Source organism: Plasmodium malariae (genome assembly GCF_900090045.1).
Source record: "Plasmodium malariae genome assembly, chromosome: 12".
In the NCBI taxonomy this organism is placed as follows: Eukaryota; Apicomplexa; class Aconoidasida; order Haemosporida; family Plasmodiidae; genus Plasmodium; species Plasmodium malariae.
Window position 1 is genome coordinate 2,381,722 of NC_041786.1, and position 18,678 is coordinate 2,400,399.

The window sequence follows — 18,678 nt, forward strand, 5'->3', positions numbered from 1 at the left end:
ATGCAAGGGTGCAAGAACTTGGACGTATACATATCATTGTATATATATGCACATTTTAACATTTTTAACATTTTTAACATGCACACATAAATGTGCACACGTTTGCATGTTGACTTGTTGGGGCATATGAAGTCACCTTTTTGTGCACTTTAATTTTTCGCATTTTTTCAAATTACTTCCATTTTGAATTCATCTCGTTAGCTTCCTTCCATTTTAATCTTACTCTTTTTAATTTTATATCATTTAAACATGATCTCTTCCAAATGCATTGTAACTGGAAGTTCTGGTCTGAATTGATTTCTTCTCCAAACTTTACTGATTTGCAATTGATTTATTTTTTTGTCTGTTTTGATCTGTTATTCGTTTTTTTTGTCTGTTTTGATCTGTTATTTGTTTTTTTTGTCTGTTTTGATCTGTTATTTGTTTTTTTTGTCTGTTTTGATCTGTTATTTGTTTTTTTTGTCTGTTTTGATCTGTTATTTGTTTTTTTTGTCTGTTTTGATCTTTTTATTTTATTTTGTTTTCGTTCTTAATTGTCTTGTTTGCTGTTATGATCATTTTTTTTTTTTTTTTTTTTTTTGTTATACTTACACTTTTTTTTCTTAGCTAGCTCTTTATTATGCGCTAACTTCCTCACTTATGTAATGCCACTTTTATGTATTATTTTTCTATTTAAATATTTTTGTCTCTTTCAAAACAGTGAGACCAAGGAATATTTAAAATGATAATGGAACAGAAAAATAATAAAATAAATGCTATATGCAAATGTTATGCTCTCTCTTTACGTAGTTAACAAAAGCATAGCAGTAAGTTTTCATGTGGAGCTTATAAAATAGTAGTATAAATTTTTAACGTCACATAATGGATGAGAACTACTCACGAAGGGGGATAAGTTGTATTGCTAGTAAATCGCAGCTATTCCCCTTACGAGCCAATGGCAAATTTTTACAATTGATAGTCAGGAAAGGGAGAAAAATGAAAGCGAAAGCGAAAAAAAAAAAGGACACGAATATATGATTTGTCTTTAATATATTAATAAAAAAATTATTAATTATCTTTCAAGTTAGAACGGAAGATTTTTTAATATTCAAATTTATATTTTCAGTGTGCGAATAATTTCCATTTAAAAGGAGGCTAAAAGTACAAAAAAAAAAAAAAAAAAAAAAGGGAGAACGAGAAAGACAGGAAAAGCGAGTAGAAACAATGAGAAGATAGGAGCATGAAATATGATTGAATATTATCACATATTTATGTGTGTGTTTATTTGTTAGATTTAAAAAAAAAAAAAAAAGGTTACTCGTACAATAATATAAAAATTTTGCGAATTTATATTTTATAAAGCATCCGGAAAATTGCCTATATTAATGAAATCCTGAAAATTCTCGTTGTTCTTGGTATATGATATCCTAACTTTCATAAGTACAGGTTTCTTTTTAAAGAGCTTATTAACAATTTTCAAATCTTGTTTAATTATATTTTCTTTAAAAGGCAGCAGTTCTCTGGAGGATGCTGCCAATATTTCCATCTTCACGTAATTGGGAACAACGGCCTATATAAAAAAGGGGATGTACATATACATATGTGGAAAGAAATGCTGACATGTAGACGTATATAACGGTAGGTGCATCGAACTATGCGCACATTTCACAGGTTCCTTTATGCTTACCTCAAAGATGAAGGACGATATTAACGAGCTTGATTTATTAGAATAGGTAGCTTTGATAATGGTGTTTTCTGAGTCTAAGTCTTCCTTTTCAAAGTGAAAGCTCATCTCAATATTATTTTTATCGTATATTTTCATTGGTTGTATTAGAACTTTCTTTTTCTCTGATTTGTCATCAATTAAGTTTAGCTGTAAGTGAAGTTATACATGCATCGGCGTATGTTAATTAATCAAAGCGGTACGTTCTTGGGTGCAAAAACCCAAACAAGGTTAGTAAATAAGACAAAAAAAAAAAAAGAAAATACAATATATGATACACGACACATAACACAATACATACATATATATATGTTAGGGATAAAAATTTACGTTTAGAATATCGCCGTGCTCCACAGTTTGTATATCGTCCAAAAGGTTTACGGAGTTATTGCCTGTTCAGAATAATTACGCGACAAATATAATCGGAATTGTGAAAAAAAAAAAGAAAAAAAAAAAAAATTTTGGAAGCATAGTGTAAGCAAAAAAATACACATGCATATATGTACACATAAACATAGAAGCATACACATACATAAACAAATGCACATGTGTTCAAGTGAACAGGCCTGTTCTCGCGCATTTGACACTTGACACGATGAACGAAACGCATTACCGTTTTGGCTTGAGCCATTTTGCATATTATCTTTGGGCTGATCAATTGAAATGCTTCCGAAAAGGTCTGCCAAAATATCTTCATTTTTTTTATGCACAAGTTCAGAATTATTCTCAATTTTTTGAATAGAGTCACACGAGACAATATTATCTATGGTAGGATTATCCTTTGTAGGAGAGTTATTTATTTTGAACGTATCACTAATATTTAATGTGTCTACCTTGTTAAAATGTGAATCATTTATGTTCAGGTTACTATCTGGATTGGATGTCTTATTCATATCTATATTGTTATCCTTCATGAGAAAAGTAGTATGTTCCCTGCTGCTGCTAAAATTGTTAATGTTACTAATACAGTTTGTGCTTCTAAAATTGTTTGGATCATCATTTTTGCTAACGGTACTTTGTATTCCCAGAACATCATCAAGATCTAGTAAGTCGACGTAGGCACTATTATTAGACTGAGCATCATTCGGTACATCAGTAGGCGCATTTTGTTTATTAGAACTATCAATGACTGTATCATTATATAATGGATCTACATCTTCTTGATTTGTATTTTTCCTTCTGTTAACTTTTTTAGTACATGGAGGTATACGTAATAGGATGTCTTCCCTAATATCATCCCACTGTGGATTCATGAATGCATGAAATTCACAAGCTCTTTGTTGTATTTCTATACATTTATTTTTTTTATATCTTTGTATAATTTTTTCTATTTTATTTTTTTGAGTTGGAAATCTTACAGTCAACTTATTTAAGCACATCAATATATACTGCATAATAATATTGTTATCGTCGTTATTTGCATTTTCGTTAATATTACAACATATGAAGGCATTTGTGTTAGCACTCCCACCGCAGCTACTAATACGAATATTATTATTACTGCTATGAATATTACTATTACTGTTATTACTTCTGTTCCTATTACTGTTACTGTTGCTGTTATTACCGATGTTAGAATTATCCTCTAAGATGTTCAGAGATTTATTATATATAATATTATGGATTGGGTCTTTTATATTAATATTATGAAGTTCTTTAATTCCGTTTCGTTCATACGTCTTTACAATTTTTTCTAATAAATTAAATACATCATCATGAGTTACGGTAATAACTTCTTCATCGGGTCCGATATTCTTTTCTTGTATTAATATGTCTCCTAATTCACCAATACACCATATGCCAACTTGTATTAATGCATATTGATCTATATTTTCTTTTATTGAAAAAAATATTTTAAAAACGACATATGAGTGGAACTCTGGATTTTGTAATAGGTAATAAATAAAATCGTCTTTAATATGATCTTGTATAAAATTTCCAGCTAGACAAAATAGTTTTATATATGTATCCAACAAATACTGCACATTAGGTGCATATTTATTTACAGCTACACATATATTAGAAACAATATCACTTTTTATTTCCATATCAGCAACTAGTAAGTAATTTAACAATTCTTTAATCATAACTTTTAATGAATCTTTTGTTATAAGTGCAAAGGCAACATCTAATGCTTTTTTCCTTATACTTATATCTTGATCTTTTAGACATTCTATTATAGTATTTCTATATATGTGTAATGTTTTTGGATCCTTTTTTAATAATTTCTGTAAAGTACATAATCCAACATACCTTATATTGTTGTCATTATTTTGTAAAAATTTTCCTAGCACATTTACAGCTAGTACTAACAAACCAGGATCTGACGAAATGTACGTAATAGTTTTAACACATTCGTATAATATTGCGTTACCAACGTTTTTCAAAGAATCGGTGTTTGTTGCTACTTGCGCTAACACTGAATTCACTTCGTCCATATCGTATAAACTATTACTAACATTACTATTACTAACATTACTATTACTAACATTACTATTATTATTATTACTAATATTATTATTACTAATATTATTATTCCTATTACTATTATAACTATCACTAATATTACTATTATTATTTATATTACTATTAACGTCATGATATGTACCCTCCATGTTTGTAACCTTCCCCTCCGTGTGTGCATGCACGTCCTGTCTTGTCATGAATTCATCAGATGTGAAATTCTTACTCGACTGATTTTTGTCACATTCATCATTTCTGTTATTTATAGATCCTCTGTTCTGCTTATTGGAATTACCACTACGTCCTGTACCCTCACAATTCAAATATTTTAACAATTTTAAAATTTTCACTTGAAGAAAAGGATCATTAATACCATATATATCATATTCAGCTCCATGTGAATAACCTGACATGACACAACTTTTTAAAATTTTCACAATTTTACTAGTATATACTCTTAAGATATGTTTATACTGTGGATTTTTTTCTATTAATGTTAACATTAATGTTACACCTGCACTTAAAACCCCATGGTTTCTATCATCTAACAGATTACTAATTTTTTCAATGAATAACTCTTCAATATCATTTGTTTTCTTTAATATACGTATTGCACACATAACAGCTTTCTTTTTAATATATGGATTGTTAATATTCATCATTTCAACAATTTCATGTCTTAAAGAAGAGCACATTTCACTATTCGCAATATTTCCTAATGCACATAAAGCTAGTCCATTAATATACTGATTACTATTTCTTAAATCATTCTTAATAGAGTTTGTTACTAACATTAAAATATCCGTATTTTCATCTAACAAAATGGTTAACCCTAAATATCCTATTCTTTTAAACGTAAATTTATTTGAAGCTATCAATTTTAAGCATTCTATCTGACCAAAATATGTAGGGTATCCTAGCATATTTATAAATAACAATTTAGCTACATTTCTGTGTCTATAAATATTGTCCTCTTCCTTAAAAGCTGTTCTAATCAGAGCGCACTCCTTAGCAACAACTGATCTTTCCTCTGCCGCGGTTTTGCAGTTTCGAATGCTTCGAATAAGTTCTCTAAGTTTTACTGACATATCTGCAGGTATAAATGAGCGTATCAGTGAGTGTAGCGGTTAGTGTACAGGTTGGTATAGCAATTAGTGCAGCGCTTATTGTAGCGGTTATCGTAGCGGTGAGTGTTACCGTGCGTACTTCCAGCACGTCTTCCAAATATTCGTTGTTAATGCGTTTTCCGCTGCTTTGCAAATTTCGAATCACTACACTTATAACTGTCAGTGTTATAAACGGCCTCTTAATTTTACCTTTTAATTTGCGCGTTTCTTTTTCGTACCACGTGCTCTTCCCAATCTCTTTTTTTTTACAAAATTCATAAGTTGTATATTTTGTGCAAATATTTTAAGAAAAATAAATCATCCTCTTCTCTAAGAGAATAATAAAAAATTAATGGACGTCCTATATATATATATATGTGTTACCTACGAATGTACACTAACATACGTGGGGAGAGAGTGACTTTGTAGTTTGTACATACACACAAATGCCTATACACGCATACATATATACATACACACATTTATGTGCCTACATCAGTCTGTACGTGTAACAATTGATACATACACATGTATTTTACATTAACTCTTAAGAAAAAAGCATATTTCGTACTGTACACATTTTTCAACATAAAAATAAAACAGAGTGGAATTAAAAAAAGGCGAAATATAACAAAATGAGGCAAGATAACGTGAAAAAAATAAAACAAAATGAAGAGAAGGTATATTAATAAATACTATATCATTCATGCGTTATTTGCTTTTTACACATTTCACAAAAAAAAAAAAAAAAAAAAAAAAAGGAAAGAAATGATACATACTTAAAATAACCGGCAGCGACCGGCACCATTACGAAGGGTATTTTTAGTTCTTTGAGTCATACACGTATACAAAAATATACATAGATATACCTACCTACACATACGGGTATGTGAGGGTATATACGCATATCTATCTATCTATATATATATATATATATATATATATATATGTACACACACATACAGGCATACATATAGCACTGCATATGATTGCTCTGTATTTTATTACCTTAGTTCACAACTCCTCCTTAATACAATATGTTATGTTCTAAATAAATCAATTACCAATTAATGCCTCATTTCCGCTAATACATAAATATTATAACGTACATATATCGTATACTTTTCACATAAACTCCTTCTTGGAATAAATTTATGTTGAGCGTGAAAGTAGGTAAATGTTGAAAGTTAAAAAAAAAAAAAGAAAAAGAATAAAAGTTAATACGTAAAAATTACTATAATATTATAGATTAATACGTGATTTAAAAAAAAGAAAAAAAAAAAAAAAAAAATTGATAACCGCAAGGTCAATTTAAGTTATTAAAAAAAAAAAAAAAAAAAGAAAAAAAACGATGGATGCTCTAACATTGTTTGGTAACATTCCTTTTTTTCGTTTTTCCTTTTTCCTTTTTCGTTTTTTCTTTTCTTTTCTTTTTTTTTTATTTCCTTTTTTCATTTTTTTTCATTTCTTTTTTTCATTTCTTTTTTTCATTTCTTTTTTTTATTTCTTTTTTTTATTTCTTTTTTTCCTTTTCTTTTTGTTTTATTTTTTCCCCTTGCCTGAGCAGCAACATTCGAATAATTACTAACACTTCCATAATTTTAATTGTATCCTAACTCATATAAATGTACGTATATAACATATGTGCTGTATATAATTTGCGCTGGGCATAATTTTTACATAATAACACAGTATTTATAATTCAAGGGAAAAGATAATAAGGATGCTGAAATGTGAAAAATATTATGATATGTACAATAATGTGCATATTATATATAACTGTGTAATAATTCTTTGTTAAAAATTATTAATATAAACTAAATTACATTTAAATATAGTTGGTTATAAGTGTATTAAAACATTTGTACACCTTTCTGGTTTTCGCAAAAAAAGAGGAATAATAAATAAATAAATAAATTATTGAACGGATGGTAGAATAATTAAATGATTAGATAAATGAATAAAGCATTACATGAAGTACACACAAAAAAAAAAAAAAAAAAAAAAAAAAAAAAATGCAATTAGAGAGATAATACACAACTTTATATTTCCTAAAAAAGGGAACAGGGGAGCAGTAAAACTAGTCATTTTGTGTCCCTGCTCTGCTACTACTACTGCTTCTCATACCCCTACGTGTGCTTATCCATTTAACACATCCTTGAAGCGGACGAGATATATATACCCATTTTTTATTCCATTAACGTGTGCCCACTGCACGAACATACATATATATTTGTGCACTTGAAACAAAGAGCGAGAAATTAATATCCTTTGTCTTCTGTACAATATTACTTAAAATAATGATTATTTTTGAATTCCCCTCCAAACAAAAAGTTTTAAATATTATTATTAATACTATTGTGTCAAATGAAAAAAAATGGAATTTTTTTGAAGAAGGAAGCAAAGCTTATAATAGGAAGTTTGTAACAAGATAAACATACATTATTTCTTAATAGCATTATTTTATTGTATAATGCTCATTTGTGTAACAGTATGTTGTACAGATGAGTGTATGCGAGTAAGTGTGCATGCGCTTTTTTTTTTTTTTTTTTTTTTTTATGTAATTGTATGTATATATATATGTATGTCTTGTTTAGGGGCAATAATTACCCATATCCACTCTACGAGCGTTCAATTTTAATTTTCAAAAAAATTAATAAACTCAGTGCTACTACATTCTTGTGCATAGAGCAACGTTTAACTAATAAAACAAACGTAAAACGTAAGTTATACATTTAACGTGATGTTAAATAGGATAATATTAAAAGTTTATGAAAAAAAAAAAAAAAATTCCCCGTCATTTCATGGAACATTGTTATGCTTTATTTCGTTGCAACTTAATACATTTTGACAACTGAGAACTTTGCTTTAGTACATATCTCAAATGAACAGTATATAATAAAATAAAACGAATGAAGGAAAATGATTATATTATTGCAAATGTCAGAATATCCCGGTGTGTGTACGTTAATTTTTTTTTTTATTTAAAATTATTACATGAGGGTTCCTAAGTGCGCCTCCATTTATGTTAAAACAGGTGTACCTTTACCCAAGCGCACACATGTGTACACATATATACAAATGCGGCATTTTAAAAAAACTGCAAAATAGCAAGTGTGATACGTTAAAAGGAATTGGGGTAACTAAAGGGACAAGACAAAAAATTTTGTACGTTATATATCCTTTTTTATGTGAGTATATAATTCGAAACAACCAAACATTTATGTTTGTACTTATGCGTTGGGAGTTGAGAACGTGAAATTTTACTTGTTACATTTTTACACATATACAAAAGTGCTGCATATGTGGACCTATTTTGCACTTCCTTTGAACGTACATATATAGAGAGATAGATGACAGATAGATAATTAGGTAGATAGATAAATGTATTCTTGGCTAAATACATTTTTGATACCAATACTAAGACTTTTATAAAATGTATAAATGTGATAAGAATAATATCGCCATATATTTTGTGTTTAGATGTCTGACTTTTCCGTCAAACTTTTTTTGTCTTGAAACAATTTTATCCTTACAACTTTGTGTAAATTTTCCTTTTTTTTTTCTTTTTTTCGGAATACGAATAACGCATTTTGAAAAAAAAAAAAAAAAAAAAAAAATTTCCATTGATCAGATAATATTATTACTTCATATTGTTCAAGTGTATGAAATAAAGGCGTTTAAAAGTCTTTTTTGTCCATATCATGTTGCATTGGGAAGAAAAGGAAATAAAAAATGAATTAATTAATATATATAGTTTTCCTCTTATTTGTTATAATATTTTTTACTTTAACTAAAGGAGTTTATATGAATGTAATCCTCATTTAATAAAACAGAATACATGTTAAAAATTTTAATACGACTTTAATATGCAATAGTGATATCTATATTTTCAAACTTTCTCAATATGAGAACACAATAAATTGCAATAATATATTTTTCTTTTTTCCATTATTTAAGGAAAAGAAAAAAATAAATAAAATAATAAAATAAGCCAGTTAAAAAATACGGAAAGAAATACATGAACACCCAAAATAAACAAATAAATGAAATAATTGAAAAGTAAATAACATAACGATGGGATGAAAGGCTTTTATATAAAAAATGCTACGAAAATTGTTTACCTAAAAAGGCATCAAAAAAAAAAAAAAAATTCAACAAATAAAAAAAAAGAAATATGAAATATGTACTAAGTAATGCGTAATATGTAAATGAAATATGAAATATGAAATAAGAAATATTTAAATGATATATAAAATGCGTTACGTAAAATATGTTATATAAAATACGTTATATAAAGTATGTTATATAAAATACGTTATATAAAGTATGTTATATAAAATATGTTAAATAAAATGTGTTATATAAAATAGGTAATATGAATTAAGAAAAGGTTAGCCTTTATAAATAATTTAGAAGAGCTAAATCAAGTTTTGACAAACCTGAAAAGTTCAAAAAAAAAATACAATTTCTAGAAAATAGAGTGGTACTATACATTGTGTACATATATATTTATATATATATATAACGCTATAAAATTATGTATATATACTATACTTATTTATATTACAGTATAGTATGATATAATATAAAATAAATTTATTTTGTAAAAAATAGGAAAACCAAATTTAAAACGAAATAAACTGACTTAAAATAAAAAAAAAAAAAAAGAAAAAAAAAAGCGAATTGAAGCGAAAAATGTACGGAAAAATGACACAATTATTAATGTACTATTTATAAAAAAAAAAAAAAAAAAAAAAAAGATGAAATAATTAAAACAATCTCTCTCCGGGCTCCCCCCCCAAAAAAAAAAGAAATAATAATAAAATTATAAAATAAATAAAGACGCATCAATCTAAATAGTAGTAACCCTTTGTTCCTGAAAATATCAAAAAAAAAAAAAAAAAAAAAAGGTAAATGTGTAAATATTTATGAAAACTGAATAAAATAAAACTGAAGTACAGAGGCAAAACATAATAGCAGCACACTAAAAGGGGGAAAAAGTAAGAGACAAAAAAAGAAAAAAAATAGCAAAAAAAAATAAATAAAATCAAAAAAGAAAAAAATGAGAGATTTAGGGAATTACTTCAACGTAAACTACAGTAAAAAGAAATTTGCAGATGTCAAAAAATATTTCAGCAAAGTAGACATATTTGATGTAACTGGCACAACGAGTATAGACGATGATAGAATTAGCTCTTTTTTAAATTCAAAAAATTTATCTGAAAATGATAGGAAAATAGTAGAATTATATCGTGAAAAGAAAATAAGTAAGGTCATATTAATTAAATATATGGAACGATATGAAACCACCATACTTAGAGGTAAAATACATCTAATATTAGTATTATTATCCCCTATATGGATGTTTTATATGTTATATTTATCCAAGACGATAACAGCAAAAATATTTACATCCATCTCAGCAATATGTATCTTTTTTAATTTCTTTGCCTCCTTTTTACTTCATAATTTCGAATGGAAACCCAATTTATTTTTTTTAATTGAAAAAATTGATCATATAGGAATCTTTTTAATGATTAGTGGTTCATGTTTGCCAGTACCTGGCTTATTATTTAATAAGATGAAACTATTTGTTTATTTGACTCTTCAATTATTTTCTGTACTATTTGGAAGTCTGTTTATTTGTCGTAGTTGTTTCTCATCTGGAAATAGAATTACAAGGGCATGTACTTATATAATAGCAGGATTCTTACATGCAGTTTTTATTAAAGACTATTTTGTTTGTCTACTAACGAATGAAATTATTTTCTTAATCCTTCTTGCTATATTATATGTTGTCGGGGCTATCATATATTCTATTAAGAAGCCAAATATAATTTCAGGTGGGTAATTACGTAAATATGCTACACGTTTGCAAATATATATTAGAAGCGAGTTCGTGTACTTATATCCATATACATATATGTACACACATATACCAGCACATCTATAGTCACATACTTACCCCTGCAGGTTGCTATATCTTATTACCATCATTCAGTGCGCTTTGTATCATTTTTGTTTACATCCACTTATGCCTTTATCAATTTTTTTGATTATTTACAGGTATCATTGAATTTCACGACGTTTTTCACATGTGCTGCCTAGGAAGTGCTGTGTGTACATTTGCCTTGAACTGCAGTGTTATAAGAAGGAAATCATAATTTTTTTTGTATGAATATTTTATGTATATATACATGTATGTATATAATCATATATTTGTTATGGAAGAAGAGCAAACTTGTATTTTTTCCACTTTAAAAAATGAAATGCAGAGGTGTACGATATTTAGAGGTGTACAATATTTAGAGGTGTACGATATTTAGAGGTGTACGATATTTAGAGGTGTACGATATTTAGAGGTGTACGATATTTAGAGGTGTACGAAATGTAGAGGTGTACGAAATGTAGAAATGTACAGAATGTAGAGATATATGAGCGCACTGATATTTGATATGCTATTTTATAATATATTGTTATATGCATATAAATAAATATGTACACACACATAAATATATATACATACGAACATACGCGCGTGCATACATGCGCGGGTAATCCATACATGTAGAGAGTGCCCATGTTAATTGAACCAAAGAGTTATAAAGAACACCGTCAATGCCATCTCCCAAAATATGTGTACGTTGAATACACGTTGAATGGAATATATAAATGAACTTTTATATGATTTATTTCTTTAATTTTTATTTTGATAAATTGCCTAGTTGTTACTGTTTCATGTATATGTGTATACGATAAGTTATCAATCATATTTTTTTGTATATAATGGTTAAATTATTTATGCGCACATAAATACGCATACGCACGTATAAATAAATAAGTATATATATATATATATGTGCCTTACGGTAAATTAAAAATTTATGTTTATGAATGTTACATTAATTTTATGCAGTCTACATTCATCTTCGGTGAAGGCTGTTTTTTTTTAAATGTATTTTAGTATATATTTATTGAATCCTACTATTTTCTTGATTTTACTGTGTTTTTTCTTTTTAGTTCTTTTTCATTTCGTTTCGTTTCATATCTTTTTTTTTTTTTTTTTTTTTTTTTTCTCCTGTTTTAAATGAATCAACCACATAAATGTACCTAGGAAAATTGCACCGAGTATCCCTTCCAGTTCTATATTATATTTCATCAAACATATGGCGTAATGTGGAAATAAAATGGAATGTAGTATTGAAATGAGTAAGTCCCTAACTTGGTCAGAGTAATTTATGGTGTACTTAACATAAAATTGGTTTATTTTTGTAAAAAAAAAAAAAAAAAAAAGGGAAGTAGAACTGTGTAAGCTTCTGTTCTCATTTCTGTAATGAGCTATAAATTGTACACACTTACACGTTTGTATATATTGTGTATTCATGTATATGTACTTACCACAATATGGAGCACAAAAAGGGTAATTATTATACCTCACACATGGTGATAGAGTGCGTGTGTATAGTCTTCCATGAATCATATTAAAAGAAAATTTAATAAAATATGTACTTTGAATCTTTTTAAGGATTGTGTATTTGACCAAAGGTACATATTATTGACAGAAAAGAGAAAAGGCGAAAAAACAAAAAAACAAAAATAATTAATAAAAAAAAGAAAGAACAACTAAAAATATGTTTATGGGAAAAAAGAGTGACTAAAAAAACATTAATAAAAGAGAGGAGGAACTTGGAGAAATTAACAAAGGTGAAAAATGAAAAAATGAAATAACTAAAATTGAAATTAAATGGGAAAAGAAAGACACAGATGGGCAAAAATAGGGAAGTATATAAAGGGAGATAAACAAAAACGACTAGCACCCAAATATGGGCATTGTGCATATTGTTGATATTGCGCATATTCTGTGTACTCATATGATCCTTGTGCGTGTATTTTTTTTTTTTTTTTTTTTTTTTTTTTTTTTTTTGCTACTTAATAATACAAGTTAACTCCAACTTGTGCATTAATTTTTCCCGTTTATCTTCGTATCCATCAAGTGACTAGTTTATACTGATACCTCTAAACAATGAAAAGTTTATGTCATCACATAGGTCGTGCAAGTATTTGAACTTTTTTAGGAAGGGGTTGCATCATTTGACCATTTGGGTTTATGAAATTTTGTCTTCTTAGTTGACCATGTTGTATATATTGAAGTGGTTGATCATATTGTACCGATTGCGCATGCTGGAATGGTTGACCATATTGTACCGATTGTGTATTTTGGAGTGGTTGACCATATTGCACCGATGGTGTATTTTGGAGTGGTTGACTATATTGTACCGATGGTGTATTTTGGAGTGGTTGACTATATTGTACCGGTTGAGTATGTTGAGGAGATTTATTTGTTGCTACACAACCTGCAGTGCTACAAGTAGGTAAATATTCACTAGATGTAGAAGAGTAACGCATTATAGGTTTATTTACATTCATGTTTTGTGACAACGAATTAAGTTGTATAAGATTTGGTGTTGCATGATTTAAGTTATTATTATTTGGATATACTGTTCTTCGTTGAGGAAGAATATTATTTGATACTTGATCTTGAACAAAAGTATTACGAGGTATATAATTTTGATTGTTATATGAAGTTAAATTATTGGCTAATGCTGCTGCTTGTGGTATCTGTTGTATATAGTTTCTTTCGTATGATAATGGCATTTGAACATTCTGTGCATTCGTATATGCTTCTAAATTTTGCGTCTGTGGAAGTAGTTGTACTGCTGGCAGTGGCATCGATTGTACTGTTGACGATGAAACTGACTGAAATTTGGAGGAAGGAACTACTTGCATCAAGGGGTTCGTCATAACGTGTTGCTGATTTAGTACCATTGCATTAAGCTCAGGTTGTGAAGTCATTTGTGCATACGAAGGATGTACATACTGGTAAGCCCTCGGCTCATATAAATTAAGCAAATTATTATTATAAAGTTGCTGCTGATTTTGCTGCTGATTTTGCTGCTGTTGTTGCTGCTGTTGTTGCTGCTGTTGTTGCTGCTGTTGTTGCTGCTGTTGTTGCTGCTGTTGTTGCTGCTGTTGTTGCTGCTGTTGTTGCTGCTGTTGTTGCTGCATAGCTATTACGTTATTAATAGAACTGGTTGTAGAATGAGGATACTGTACCTGACACGCACTTGAACCCTGAGTATGATCATTCATCATATATACATTTGGCATCATCTGTTGAGATATATCAAAAGTTTCATTATTATCTACTTGGATTATGTTCGTTGGTATTATTGTATCATTGCCTGAATTTGTGTTCCCTTTAAAAAAACAATTTCTATTATAAACTACTGGTTCTTTTTTTATGTTCACTAAAGATGGGTATTTTATAGCCTCATTTATTGCACCATTAGTACAAGTAGCAGTAGTAACAGCAGTAGCACCAGTAGCGATAGCATAATTTTCTAGTGGCATATCTAACTGAATGGGTGTTGTGTCCATATCCGTAGGATTCTGTAAAATGGCTGGGTCGTTTTTTATAATTATATTTGGCCTTGTACTATTTACATATATAGGTTGGGGAGCTTTATTTTTAAAAACGATATTTGCTGGTGGCGGATTAATTACTAAGGGTGGTCTTGGCTCATTAGTTACTATAACAGTTGGAGGTTGTCTTATATATAACTGTGGAAGGACTTGTTGATTTTTTAATACAACAGGAGTTGTTGGGTCTACATAGTTAGGGCTTAATACATTCATAGAGTTATTCATTTTTTCTGGTGTGTTTATGATAAATGGGTACGCCTTACTATTATTATTATTATTATTAATATTATTATTATTAATATTGTTATTGTAATTGCTATTGTTATTATTACTGTTATTGTTGCTATTATTATTGTTATTACGATCCTCCGCGTAAATCATCCTACTGTTTAATGTCATTACGGGCTGCTCGTATTGATTGTTTGCATTTGTATAAGAGTAATCGGAAATTTCCCCGTTTTTGATAGGGGTGTTGTTAACACCATTGTTATTTCCATTGATATTACCGTCATTGTCATTATTACAATAGTTATTACGATTATTATTACCACTGTTATTACAATTATTATTACAATTATTATTACCACTGTTATTATTGTTACCATTCATGGTATAATTTTTATGGGATTTCCTTTTGGACCCCCTTTCTCGTTTTCCAATTTTGTTTGTAAACATATCCTCCTGGGAATATGATACATTCATATCATTGTTTTTTTTCGTATTTGATTTTTTATATTTATCTTCATACTTATTACATTCATCATTGTCATTTTTGGTAACAAATTCCACCCATCCTTCAAATTCTATTTCTCCCTCATCAGTGCATGTATCACTATGTGTAGAACCGTTTACCGTTGGTTTGCAATATGTTGAACCCCCACTAGAATATCTATGTTTTCTACTTGAACTCCTTCTAGATTTAAGCACATCCATATTTTTATTCTTTTTATTTTTTCCTTCAACACAGTCTTTTTTTATATTTTCTATCTATACAAATTTTATTTTATTTTTTTTCTTTTTATAAAGTCTTTTTTTTTTTTTTTTTTTTTTATTATTATTCTACATGTGCATATGTAAGTATATGCTTCTGCAGTTCTTCACACGCATACATACGGGTACGGCGTATTCACGTACATACAATTTTTACATAACACAGATGAATTGTTCACTTGCGAATATTTCCTTCTAAACAAATGTCAGAGGTAATATCTACGCACATACTTCTTTTTGCAAAAAGAGGAGAAGAAACTTTAGGAATTCAATAGAACGGTTATAGTGTTTAAAAATACATTTTAGTTTTAACTTTATTTTTATGGTATGATTGAAATTCTAATTTAGGAGAACAAAATACTATCTGAAAATAAAAAAAGAAAAATATAGAAAATATGGTATAATAAAAATTTGTATATAAAAAAAATTTCTTTTTTTTTGGGGAAATTTTAGTTATATTAAGAGAGAACTACCTATTTTGGCTAGCTTATATTAAGTGTAAATTATTCATTAATTTTTCGTTTATTGAAGTGTAATTTTTACTTTTCGTATTTTTCGCCAATATATGTGAATATGCAAACGTATGTATATATGTATACATATTTGTACACATATATATATATATATATATATATTTATATATATATAATTTTAACAGTTTCGCTGTTGAAACTAACCAAATATGGCATTGCAGCCAATATGTAACTTCTTGTACTAGATTTATTCTGCTCTGGTAAGAGCAGCAATACATACTATATTATATATATTAATTTATGTATAGTTCTGTAAACATTTACAAAATCGCAACAACACTAATTAAATGAGAAAACAGGTTTAATTTTTTTTTAAAAAATTCGAAAAATTATTCTTAAAGAACAAATTTAAGAATCAGTTGCATGTTGCAAACATATTAAATCAATACAACTATGAGTTTAATAGTTATGCAAAACGCAAACAAATAATTGCCTAATTGAATTAGTAAATATAAGTGAATGAACAAAAAAAATAAAAAAAAAACATAATAAAATATAAAAACAAAATATACAAATAAATAATAAACGAATAAATAAACAAGTGAATAAATAAATATACAGGTTGATGGATAAAACAGTTTTACTAAAAGCGCAGATGTACAAATTATTAAGAAAAACGAAATGACATAAACAGTACGACAACATATAGAAAATAATTGTGCGTATTACCCTTTATAGATAAAAGGTTCTAATTAAACAACTAAAATAAAATGGTAAATGTATCAATTAAAAATATAAATTTTCATTAAAAAAGATAAAAACAACATAAAAACAAATTAACAATCAAAAAAACGAAAAAACGAAAAAACGAAAAAACGAAAAAACGAAAAAACGAAAAAACGAAAAAACGAAAAAACGAAAAAACGAAAAAACGAAAAAACGAAAAAACGAAAAAACGAAAAAACGAAAAAACGAAAAAACGAAAAAACAAAAAAACAAAAATATAAAAAAATAAAAAAATAAAAAAACAAAAAAACAAAAAAATAAAAAAACAAAAAAACAAAAAAATAAAAAAATTACAATTCCTTAATTCTTCACAAAATTTCGAAAGTACTTGTTTTCCATTAACGTATGAGTATCTGCACTTTTTTTTTTTTTTTTTGTTTAACTAATTTAAAAAAAAAATTGCGCGAATAAACGTTAACAGTATATGTATATAATAAATGAAATAAATGCACTGCTATTTAAGAGCTAATAGAAAGTTTTAAAGTATTGCCTTTCTCATAGGTTTAATAAAATTGTATAAATTTTGTTATATATATATATATATATATATGTATAGTTAATTAACTTAATTAGGTAAATCATAGTAAAAACGGAAAAATGAGTTTAACTACTTAAAACTGAGAAATTTCAAAAAGAAAAACATGTACATGTCAATATATTTACTATTAATTAAATATAATGCAACTATGAAGTAATAGGAAAAACTGAAAAAAAAAAAAAAAAAAAAAGGAATTCATGTAACTACGTAAATTGCAGAAAAAGGCTATAGCAATAATGCATAGCAGTGTAAATACAGAGAGTTGAAGGAATTTGTAGAACTGTTTAAAATGTGTATGTATATGTAAATATATGCAAATGTGAGTACACAGTGAATAAGTCTAAATTTTTCATTTATTTATGTGTGCATTCTTCCTTCTTTCTTTTAATATAAAAGGTGTAATTCTAATCAGGTAAATTTTTTGCATAACTCTATATATCTAGTTACAAAACAAGTATTTACCTCATCTTGTCAATTTTTTGTATTTGTAGATAAATTTAAAGCTACTTTAAAATAATGAATTTCAATATTACATAATTTAGAAATTTTATTTTCTCCAATATGGAATGTTTAATAGTAATTAAAGGTTTTATTTATTTATTTTTTCTTTCGTTGCTTATTTTTCTATTCTTATCACAATTATGCACATAGGTGTGTAAAATTTTCATGAAAATTTAATTGCATGTTAACTAAAATGCTTGAAATTTCGTAAGAAGAAAAACCAGTGAAAACAAATTATTTACATGTTGTATGTCCCATTCTTACAATTAACTGTAAGCTACAGTTAATTGTAGAATTATTCTTTCAATCAAAAAGTTAAAGAAAAGAAACAAAATAAAATAAAATGAAGTATTTTGAAGTATAGTGAAGTATAATAAAGCGTAATGAAGTGTAATGACGTGTAATGAAATGTGATTAAGTAAAATATAATAAAATAAAATAATAAAAAATACGATGGATATTTAATTCTTATAACAACAAACGACTTGAAATAAGTTACCTGACCGTTCAGCTATTTTTCTGAAAGTATATGACCAAATTTATTTTGCACACATTTGTATGGTCTTAAATGGTTTTTTTTTTTTTTTTTTTTTTTTATTTACTCTAAATATTTAACTTTTTAAAATGTTGTTC

At 27.4% G+C, this 18,678-nt stretch overlaps 3 protein-coding genes across 3 annotated transcripts; 1 reads left to right on the plus strand and 2 right to left on the minus strand.

The window, feature by feature from the left end:
- Positions 1-1,333: 1,333 nt before the first annotated feature.
- Positions 1,334-5,253, minus strand: PmUG01_12061400 (AP-1 complex subunit gamma, putative; the record flags this gene model as incomplete). Its single annotated transcript, XM_029006845.1, has 4 exons — positions 1,334-1,549; positions 1,667-1,852; positions 2,033-2,094; positions 2,316-5,253. 4 exons carry the CDS (start codon positions 5,251-5,253, stop codon positions 1,334-1,336), a joined length of 3,402 nt encoding a protein of 1,133 aa, XP_028863293.1.
- A 5,083-nt stretch (positions 5,254-10,336) lies between these two features.
- HlyIII (hemolysin III, putative) lies at positions 10,337-11,438 on the plus strand (the record flags this gene model as incomplete). Its single annotated transcript, XM_029006846.1, has 2 exons — positions 10,337-11,117; positions 11,341-11,438. 2 exons carry the CDS (start codon positions 10,337-10,339, stop codon positions 11,436-11,438), a joined length of 879 nt encoding a protein of 292 aa, XP_028863294.1.
- Positions 11,439-13,314: 1,876 nt separating this feature from the next.
- Positions 13,315-15,690, minus strand: PmUG01_12061600 (conserved Plasmodium protein, unknown function; the record flags this gene model as incomplete). The annotated part of the gene is made up of 1 exon (XM_029006847.1): positions 13,315-15,690. The coding sequence occupies one exon, from the start codon at positions 15,688-15,690 to the stop codon at positions 13,315-13,317; it is 2,376 nt and encodes a 791-aa protein (XP_028863295.1).
- Positions 15,691-18,678: the final 2,988 nt, after the last annotated feature.